We start from the raw sequence: 10571 nt of genomic DNA, 5'->3' as shown, positions 1-10571 counted from the left end.
TACATAAACTCAATGCCCATGTAAAAAAATACTAGCGTGTTTTAAAATAAATAATAAGCACCTAATGCACACAAACATTCATCCCGGACACAACCAGTTTCTGATAAAGTAGTCAAACCATTGAAAATAAATCTTATACCAGTTTTTAACAAAAAAAAAGTTCCCTAAAAAAGTGAGAAAACTAAAGGTGCCAGTCATGTGCCATTTTTATAATTCGACAAAAGTAAATTTTTTAGAAAGTGTAAAAATGTAATGTACTTTTCTGGCTTTTAACATATTGTCAGCAAACAGGTGTAAATAACAGCATCAGTGAGGACAGTGTTTCCTTCAACTGCCCAGTCCACATGTTTACATTCACTTCCATGGCTCACTGCCCCACTGAGGAACAACTGAGCCATAGTTCGTGTTATTCTTCACTGTGCTTTTCCTTCTTTAACACTGTTTGTACACGTGAACACGTCAACATGTCTAAGTAAAACAGGGCTGCTCCCTTTCTGCAGCTGCACGTCAGAGTCCGGAGGAGAAGGGCCTACCTCAGAGGTGACCGCAGCAGGGCAGACATGTTGGTTGATGTGGACAAGCCCTCACATTAAACACTACATAAACCGTCAGTCCTTCTTCTCACTTTAGGCAGGACTGCAGTGTACCAGCAGACAGTCCCTTCAGTATAACTTCTCCCTCAGCAGCACATCCATCTTGTAGACAAGTCAGTGACAAGAACAACAAACATGATGCACCTGCCGCCCCGTGAGGGCGCAGGTATACGTACAGCACGCGCCCTGGCACCAGCACTGTATAATTAAACATTTCAAAAGAAATTCCTCCGCGATATGAAGTCTACCGTTAGAGATTTAAAACGAGCCAGCGGCAGTTTAACTGTAACTTCTGAGAACCACTGTGTGTGACTTCACTGGAGATTTAAATTCTGCATTTGGCTGTAAAATCAAAAATATAAGTTTCGACAGAAATAGAAGACATCAAATGCGTTTGTAAAAGAAAAAGAAAAACAAGCTGAATAAAGCTCACAAATGCACATTAATATCTCTTAATTATTAGACGACTGACCATTGACTGTAATGACGTTGGCATACAATGTCATTACAATGTGTCTGGCGCCCTCTAGTGACACTGAGCTGCAAAAGCCGCTGAAGTTGAGTTGTGAAAAAGAGGCAGTGGTGGGAAGTAACAAAGTACTTTTACCTGGTTGCTGTACTAAAGCACAGTTTCATGTATCTGTACTTCAGTAGATTTATGTATCGTGTGAATTTACTCGTAACACATACATCTGCAAATAGCTGTACTTTCTACCCCACTAAATTTTTACAGAGCATTTAGATACATGTTCACTGATCAAATCAGAGTGGAAGACACATTGATCTCGCATCCTGCAGCAACATCACTGGTGAAGAGGAAAAACCTGAAATGGATTCAGACGAGGTCGCTACTCAGCCATAATGATGAACTGGACAGTTGCATTAACGAATAGGATGCACACTATAAAATCTTTGCGTACTTGAGCATTTGAGTGCCACCTTAAAAGAAGTAGAGCCTGTCTTAAACCCTGACACCATGCGACTTAATCATTTACACATTTAAAGAAAAAGAATATTGCAGAAAATATTTATTTTGAAAGCTTGTGGAAAACAAACATAGTAGGAATCTACAAATCAGTACAATTGTTTGCAACGTGCATGGTTACTGATAACCCAAGCATAAATGTGGTGCTCAATATCAAATGCCCTTAGTGGTCCATAAATTCGGCCTTGTATAATACATTACATGGGACTAAATTAAGATATATATTACCTGCGGAACAGAATAGTCAAACCTAATAAAAAAAATGTAACAAACTAATTAAAAGAGCTGCCGTCCCATTGGAAGTTGTTATCTATAATCACAATATCCAAATACGTGCATGACATTATTTTTTGTGATTTTCATTAAAGGCCTATCATTGAGCATAACTCATTTATTTCCCAGTGGTTCCATTTAAAAAAAATTATAATTGTAGCTGCAAAGCAATATTGGTCAATACTCCTACACCTACAGACCAGAATTAAATGTGTTGCCTGGTGGAAAAAGCCTCTTCACATCCTTCCAGGAAGCGGTGAAATATATTTAGGTACTGTTGATTTCAGTTTCACAGCTTCTGCTACATGGATGCGGATACTGGTTGGACTGGATGTGGCGCCATCCATCGCCAGTCACCCTCTGCAGTGGTACGCTAGGATCTCCATTGACCCGACAGTGAGTTTAGACACTTCTCAGCAGCCAGGGCGGAGGCGAAATGCCAGACTGGGAGAAGTAAGTCCACCACCAAGGCTTCTCCTCTTGCTCGATCTCTCCTTCGCGAGCGTCTGGCTCGCTGTTGCGCCCAAACTGGTTGTAGGGGTCAAATCGATCCCACGTGTCTACTGTAGGGAAGAGGTGGTCGTCGATATCGGGCTCCACAGGAACCTGAAGGCAGGATGAGGGAGAAGATGAGGTTGGAGAGCACGTGTGGTGAGCTAATGACCCTGCAAGTGTGTCTGATGATCGTATTCACTGAACACAAATTAGGATGAAGATCCAAACCTTCTCCAACACAAAGTCAACACGTCCCGCCTTGTTCAGTTTGTGAGGCAGATGAACCCTCTTAGTGACCCTGGAGTAACCCTTGGCTGTGGCTGTCAGGATGTGAGTACCAGGGTTCAGCAGCCGCCAGTAGTCTCCATCTTCAGCTGGAAAGGTAGAGAGGAAACAGGGTGGGGCAGTGAAACATGGGCAGTCAAACAAATCAAAGAGAGAAGACAGTGATGGAAGAGTGTGGTAAAAGAGGATTGCGGGAGAAAATCAATGAAATGTCTAATATCCAACTTTTGTAACCTGGGATTAACAGCTTCAGTATCCATGCCTAAAAGTTGGAGAAAAGAGATATAACCATAATACCATAATATTTACATTAGTGTGATACTAAGACTAAAATAACAGAAAAACATTTATGAGACAAAATTATTGAATGTGCTGAGATGTTTTTAGTTTGATCCATGACCCATATAGTTACATTGAGGAGGCAGGGTTTATGACCTCTACTGTAGCCAGCCACCGGGAGGCGATCTAGATGATTTGGCTTCACTTTATACTAGCAATCATGTTGTCGATATTTATAAATGTATGTTTGTTATTGATTGATTTTTGTATTGATCCGTTTAAATTCAGCAATGCAACGTTTAAAAAATGTCCCTTAATTGTTCCGGTCCATCGAGCATTGAAAGTATTTTTTACTGAACGAATGAATCTACTTCCTTTGATGAGGGGCTTCCTGTATCTCAAGTGTACTGACTGTTTAGGCAGTGCTGACAATGATGAGGTTTATTTAGAGAGGATGAATAAAGATTATAACAGATAAAAAAGAATAATAATTAAAATATTAAAACTTACCTGAGGTGACATCTTTCCTAATCCCCCTGACAGAGATGGTAGCACCTTTTATCCCGTTGCCGTCAAGGTCCTTGACCACTCCCTTTATCCCTCGATGGACCTGGTCAGAGACAGGCAGCTCAGAGGACAGCCATATCTCATACAGCTACATAGCTCTACACAGAGAACCTACCTTTTATTACATTTTATTAATGTATGATCTTTCTTAGCTTTGAAAGTAGAAACTTTGAATTGACAAATATTATTTTACACTTACTGATTTTGCAACTTCTAGCTGAGGCATGAATGTTTGAGAACTTAATTATCACCCCAGTTCAGAAAGAATTCCTAACAGACACTTACAGACTCAATAAAACTGAGCAGAGCCTCCTTATTCCTCTTCCACTCTGGGTAAAGCTCGGCCTCCGAGGGGAATTTGTCACAGCCGAGCTCCACAGTGATCTCCAGACAGTTAGTGTGCAGGTAGTTGAAGTCGGACATGCCTGCATGACATGTGCATAATGAGTCCTTCACAGGTAATGGGGGGGGATGTATAAGTGGTGCTGTCTCTAGTTTGAAAAGTTCTGCATCTCACCACCAGCAAAACTATACCACAGCGCCCCGTTGATGATGCCTCTGGTTCGGTAGAAGGAGGCTCCGCACCTCTCTGTGTCATTATTTGACATGGTGGCATGGGCGTCCGCATAGGTGCGAGCCAGCTGCTTGAAGAGCTGAGCAGCGGGACATCAAGGTGGTGAAACAATGAATATTATCCAGCTGACAACAAACACTTATCCTCCTTTCCTACCTGCTCATCTGGAGTAGGTGAGAAAATCCTCTCCTCTTGGGGGTGTCGAGAGAAGTCGAAGGGATAAGAGACCACCAGGTCTCCTCCGTGGAGGCTGGCGGACTGAACGAAGGGCAGTGACCTGATCCACTTCATCACTGCATAGGTCTCTGGTGCCACCTACAGCCCAAAAGCAGACAGTTTGGGGATCAAGGCTGAAATGCAGCATCTATGAATAACTATCAAATGTGATTAAGAAAAATAAAACTAATGTCCCTTCACCTTTCCAAACCAGTAGGCATCAGGGATTGGAGTGTGGTCAATGCGGTAGTGCCTGCCGCGGCGATTCCGGTAGAAGACAGAGGTGAGGTCTGGAAAATTGCGGTTCAGGTCGAGGTTCTGGGCGTTGGCCCGACCACTGGTCCAACTATTCATCAAGTGACCCTGAAACATATCGGTTCAAACGACTAGAGGCATTACAAAGGGTCAGACGTCTCTATCATGACTGACAAGATTCCTGATGACATTAGTAGGAGCAGTGATTACATGAAGAAAATATATGAATATTAGTCAGGAATATAGGTAGGACCATGTAAGATTATCTTTGTTAATAATATTGTTAACATGTAGACAAGACCATATATCCGTCATGAGGAAAAGTCGATGCAACGATACCAGGAGAATAAATCAGAAAATGGTGATCTCTGATTTATCCAAAACAACCAAAAAACATATAGTATATATAACCATATGCATACCAATGTAGAGTAAATGTAAAATTTGAGGTTTTAATTTACTTTTTTACGTTCATTCAGTATATCTAATAGATACTATATTACATAAACACAGACATAAACACATTTCAAATTACGCCATAGTAGTGAAAAGGTACAATATGCTGCGAGCTTACAACCATGTATGTATTGTGAATCAGTCGTACAGGTGCAATCTGCATGACTGATTCACAAAATATACATGGTAACGACTTAAACCCCTCGAAACATGACAAGTAGCTGCGTGCGGATGTTTAAATCACACATTACATGCATGGACAGATGATCCTCATTGCTGTGGACTTCACAATGTGACCAGCACAGAGTTTTAAGCGTCAGCTTTTCAAATGACTGCGACGCACATTTGAGCAAACATGTGATCAGTCTACAGAATGTAAACATGCAGAGCAAGTGTCTCAGTGACAGGTTGTTATAAATGGCTCAATCCATGACCTGAAAACTGCTCTGAGTTGCTCATAGAGTGTAACATACATATACAGCAGTACATGTACAATATAATCTACAGTATAATAGTGAATGATATACGGCTGGATACGCAGAGCTACTAATAATAATAATGATAAAAGTAATAATAATAATGATAGGGTTTTGGCAGACTCTGGTTGACTCAAATTGGAAATATTGACCTCCTTTTATATCATTTCAATTGTATTTCTGCTTATGCACAGATCTTTGGCTGGTTATAGACTTTATATGCGTGAGTGGAGGGACCTGTTCTAGACTAGTGAGACTATATAGACAAAGGGATGGTTGGACGAATGGGCAGACAGACAGATGGACAGACAGACAGGAGGCAGAGAGAGTCCTCCTCCCATTCGGCAAGATCAGTGGATAGTACAGAGAGCGGATAATGGCGGTTTGTCTTTCTTTAACTGTTAACAAGATTTACTTCCTGGTTGTTGAGCTCCGGGTCATTTCTATCCTCTACCTCTGCGGCGGCCAGTTCATAGCCATCAGGGTTCATCGAGGCCAGGATGTGGATGCGGGTTGTGTTGATGATGGTCTGAATTCTCTGGTTGCCCAGCATGTACTCTGAGCACAGGTACTGAGCCAGGTAGATGAGCAGCTGACGGCCCAGCACCTCGTTGCCGTGCATGTTGCCCACCAACTTGATCTCTGGCTCCGCTACGGTGCACAGAACAGAACCAGACATGATTATAGCTGTATGAATTCATTATGGACAAACACAATATCCATTTATCAACCTTTTAGAAAGTTGCTGAGACGCATCTGGCAGACATTCATCAATCCATCCATTCGTTATCTATACCACTTATCCTGTGGTCAGGTGGACAGGTAGCCAGCGTATCACAGGGCCAACATAGAGAGAAGTCATCATTGACCCCTAATCTCCAATGAGAGTCTCCAATTAACCAAACCCCAATCTGCATGTCTTTAGATTCATGGAGGAAGCCGAAGAAAACCAATTCTGTGATAAACATACAAAGTCAAGTCCACACAGAAAGGCCTGTGATTTGGGCGCTGTCATTTGGAATAGTGATTTTGGCTACATGGTGAAAGAAAGACCAACATTTACCCTCCTGTTTTTGTTTTCCATCAGCTGCAGAGGCACTTTAGCTGCTACTTTGTCCACCATGTTCACCAGCAGGTTAACAACTATGCACGCCGATGCCCCCTTGGTTTGAAGTAAGGCAGAAGCAATGAGCTGTGCAGATCAGCTCAGCTCAGCTCTATTGAGGTTTGCTGTATATTTCGGCTCATTTTTAGTTTTTGTTTTAGTTTCACCTTAACTACTGTTTTAGTTCACTCCCACCGTGTTATTTCCACTACAGAGCTGTATTTATAGATAATGTGATTATCTTCTCCCTGCCAAGCACCAAAGGAGGGCCATGAACAAGCATGAGTTAAAGAGACTAAATGAACATGGAGAGTAAATATGTGCCCTCTGTAAAGAATGTCTATATATCTCAACAATTGAAAAATGTCAAGGACATTCAGGCAAGGGATAGCGCCTGGGCATAGCGTGCAGGAGGCAGAACCTGAAGTATAAATTCTATGTAGATATCACATGTTCTTGTTTACAGCACCTCAACACCGGCAATTCAATAGAGGCAAATAAATGCAGGATGGGTCAATCAGAAATGGTTTGCGGACACTTTCACCACAACCACTATTCCAAGACGCTGCCATGTCAATGTCAGGTTCAAATGAAGTATCTCCAAACATGTAAATGGAAAATCAAGAGGATATATTATCCATAGATTTTGAAACACAACAAGGGTAGCTAAACGGAGAGAGTGTATCACAAGACCTGCTGCAGTTCCTTACTCACTTAGCTCGTGCTGTCCCGGGTTGTTGGTGAACTCGATGGCCAGCAAATCCCTGCCCTCAGTGCTGCGTCCGATGCTGTACACGTGGGAGATATGTGAACACTTGGCTGCGGTTCTCTTCAGTAAGCTGTACATCTGGGAATTGGAGGTGTAGGTGAACTGGATGATGGTGCTGGGTTCTTGTGGAGAGAGGCTGGACATTGCTTGCTCTTGTCTGGCTGGAGGAGGGATACCAGGGTTTAGAGAGGAAAAGGAGAGGTGTGCTAGTTTCACAGGATGTGCATCGGTGCAAAAGAAAGTTTGAGCTTCACCTCTCATCCCTGCCAGCGGGTCGAAGCAGCCCTCTTGGTCGCTGGCGAAGAAGCGGTCACAGTCTAGAAAGTAGGGCCAGGCCATATCGATGGCCTCAAAGGCGTGGCTGCAGTCCTTCCTCAAGGTCTCACACGTGCTGCGACATGGCTTGATCATCTTGTCGTCCCGGCAGGGCGAGGCGATCACTGCGCAGCTTATGAGGCGTATCTCGGGGGAGCACTCTCCGTTGAGCAGGCCGTGGATGACACTGAGGAGGAGGTACTCTGCCCCTGATTCAGCATCCGAGCGAGTCCGGTGGCCAAGGATGTTTGGAAATATGGTTCTTGAGCAGCAGAGTGTAAATACAACACCCACAATCAGATGTCATTGAGCTCATTAAGAAAATTCAGATCGATAGTTAGTACCAACCTCTATGACCCACCTTGAGTATTCCATATCATTGCAGTAGCCCAGGTTTAGCTCTGTACACGTGGCTGTGGGAAGAGAGAAGACGTGGTAACTCAACTTTTCACTTAACTTAACCCTTACTCAATAAAGTGTTCCGTTTGGATCTAAGACAATTTCTTGAAACAGCTGAGTCTCTTTAGGGCAAGTGCTGGATACAAATCTTTCATACAAATATAATGAGTCATTATAAAACTACTAGATCTGACTAATGTAGCAGCTGGTGTTTGAAAATGTGAGGCATTTTTTGCCTCTTTAAATTCTGTGGCCCTGTGAGACGCTGCAGCTGCGTCCCCCCCTCACACTGGCTGTCTGGAGAGGAGGCCTGTTTCATCTTGCAGCAGCATTTACATTACATTACATTACATTACATTTCATTTAGCTGACGCTTTTATCCAAAGCGACTTACAATAAGTGCATTCAAACCTGAGGGTACATACCAAGGACGACAAGAATCAAGAAAATACAATTTCTTCAAATAAAGCAAAACTACAAAGTGCTATAAGTAAGTGCCATTTAAGTGCTACTAAAGTGTTAGTTTCAAAAAGTTGTTAGTGTTTTTTTTTTATTTTTTTTATTTATTCAAGGTAAAGTCGGAAGAGGTATGTTTTTAGTTTTCGGCGGAAGATGTGTAGACTTTCTGATGTCCGGATATCAATGGGGAGCTCATTCCACCATTTAGGAGCCAGGACGGAAAACAGTCGTGTTTTTGATGATTGTTTAGCTCGCAGTGAGGGAGCAACGAGCTGATTGGCCAAAGCAGAGCGGAGTGAACGGGGTGGGGTGTAACGTTTGACCATGTCCTGGATGTAGACTGGACCGGATCCGTTCACAGCATGGTACGCAAGTACTGGTGTTTTGAACCGGATGCGAGCAGCCACTGGTAACCAGTGAAGGGAGCGGAGGAGAGGAGTAGTGTGAGTGAATTTAGGTTGGTTAAAAACCAGTCGAGCTGCTGCATTCTGGATGAGCTGCAAAGGTCGGATGGCAGTAGCAGGTAGACATGCCAGGAGCGAGTTACAGTAATCTAGACGTGAGATGACCAAAGCCTGGACCAGAACCTGCACCGCCTTCTGAGTGAGAAGGGGGCGTATTCTCCTGATGTTGTACAGCATGAATCTACAGGACCGTGTTGTTGCAGAAATGTTGGCAGTAAGGGAGAGTTGGCTGTCGAGTGTTACGCCCAGGTTCCTAGCCGTCTGAGTGGGGGTTAACACAGAGTTGTCAAAGTTAATAGTCAGGTCGTGGATGGGAGAGTCAGTTTTGTCAAGGTTAATTTGGTATTTCAAACTCTGTTTCTTCTTCCAGCCCTGAAGGTCAGGTCACGGCCTGGAAATTCGACTACAGGGGCACTCATGTAACGTTTTAGACAGCCGCATGTGATTTATAATAGGCTTTATAAAAGGTCAAAAATTAATCCACTTACGTTTTTCTTCATAAACGTTGCTAGTGCATCTTCCTGAGAAAGAGAAGCAGAACAACAGACATGAGAACACACCGATGGGCCACAAATGCACCGCTAGGAGGCGCCATCTTCACGCGCTGTGGACACGTCAAGGATCCTGAACTTTTATTGTAAACTGCTCATCTCCAGGCTGATGTGATTGTGTCGGGAAAAACATCCGGTGACATGTGTCACCAACACTGTGTGAGCAGTAATGTGTCAACTCTGCGATCAGAGCACACGCGCCTCTCCTGAGTCTGTGGATTAGAGACTGGAGAGACTTGTAAACACTAAATCAAAGCGTTAAGGTTAATTCCAAGTGCGTGTTGAGCAGCAGTAAGTTTACAAACATTCCTCTTGTAGTTTTACATGTTCTTTACTGTTCTCACTGAGCCCCACTTTTACGCATGACGCGTTAGCCCGCACGTTTTGCTGTGGTTCAGTGTGCATATTTCCACGAGCAGGTTATTTGAAGCTGAAGTCGTCTTACCCAAAAGCTCGTCTCCGGGATGACAGACCTGCTGCTGCTGTGGGGCGCACCAACAGCTCCTCGACCAGGAGAAGAACAGCACCAAAAGTCCTAAACGCATGTTGCAGGACGGGCAATGCTCGAGCTGCTCGGTGTGTGATGTGGCAGTGCGCGTTTGAAGCGGCAACTTTTCCCTCCCGATAATTACCACCTACACATCACGGAGAGACGAGCTCCTTCCTTTGTCTGCGCGGAGCATCCCTGACCCGAGAAAAAAGTGCGGCGCGCCAGGATTATGGCGCACTGTGTTACGAGCTAGTACCGATCAAATTTCACTGCACGTAGCTTGTGTGTGTGTGTATGTGTGTGTTGGGGAGGTGGGGGTGTTACGAGAGGAAGGAACGTGGCTCGTATAAAGGTAGGAGCAGCAAGTTCATGCTTGTATTGTTAGACTAACAAATCTTCCCCTATTAAATGGAAGAATAGATTCGGGCACTATTAGTGGGTCTTCAGGCTGGAGCCCCTTCCCCTTTGTATTCTTATAGTAATCATGTCATTAGGCAATTTCAGGGATTAAGTCTTCAGCAGTGGTTACCAAGATGGGGTCAGGACCTTACAGAGGGTCCCAAGA

The 10571-nt window shown here is 43.7% G+C and overlaps 1 protein-coding gene across 2 annotated transcripts; it reads right to left on the bottom strand.

The window, feature by feature from the left end:
* Nucleotides 1-1604: 1604 nt before the first annotated feature.
* Nucleotides 1605-10231, bottom strand: cpz (carboxypeptidase Z). Of its 2 annotated transcripts, none has more exons than XM_062388704.1 (13): nt 9962-10231; nt 9454-9486; nt 8005-8056; nt 7583-7905; nt 7274-7489; nt 5870-6105; nt 4469-4630; nt 4208-4366; nt 3995-4130; nt 3763-3902; nt 3421-3520; nt 2575-2720; nt 1605-2457 (listed from the first exon to the last, which is right to left on the bottom strand). In XM_062388704.1, exons 1-13 carry the CDS (start codon nt 10059-10061, stop codon nt 2254-2256), a joined length of 2007 nt encoding a protein of 668 aa, XP_062244688.1. In that variant the 5' UTR covers nt 10062-10231; the 3' UTR covers nt 1605-2253. The 2 variants fall into 2 exon arrangements, with proteins under 2 accessions (XP_062244688.1, XP_062244689.1); XM_062388705.1 differs by having other exon boundaries at nt 5909-6105; nt 9962-10229.
* Nucleotides 10232-10571: the final 340 nt, after the last annotated feature.

This window comes from Platichthys flesus, chromosome 5 (assembly GCF_949316205.1).
Source record: "Platichthys flesus chromosome 5, fPlaFle2.1, whole genome shotgun sequence".
Lineage (NCBI taxonomy): Eukaryota > Metazoa > Chordata > Actinopteri > Pleuronectiformes > Pleuronectidae > Platichthys > Platichthys flesus.
The sequence above is the reverse complement of the archived record's forward strand: the minus strand, read 5'-3'. Positions and strand labels throughout refer to the sequence as shown.

What these genes read in the sequence shown, in the direction of transcription:
- cpz (XM_062388704.1), bottom strand. Translation starts at nt 10,061, where the DNA reads ATGCGTTTAGGACTTTTGGTGCTGTTCTTCTCCTGGTCGAGGAGCTGT. An exon ending in CGGAGCTCAACAACCAGGAA is followed by an intron (nt 4,631 to 5,869) that starts GTAAATCTTGTT and finishes GATATGTTTCAG; the next exon opens with GGTCACTTGATGAATAGTTG. An exon ending in ATGCCTACTGGTTTGGAAAG is followed by an intron (nt 4,367 to 4,468) that starts GTGAAGGGACAT and finishes TTTGGGCTGTAG; the next exon opens with GTGGCACCAGAGACCTATGC.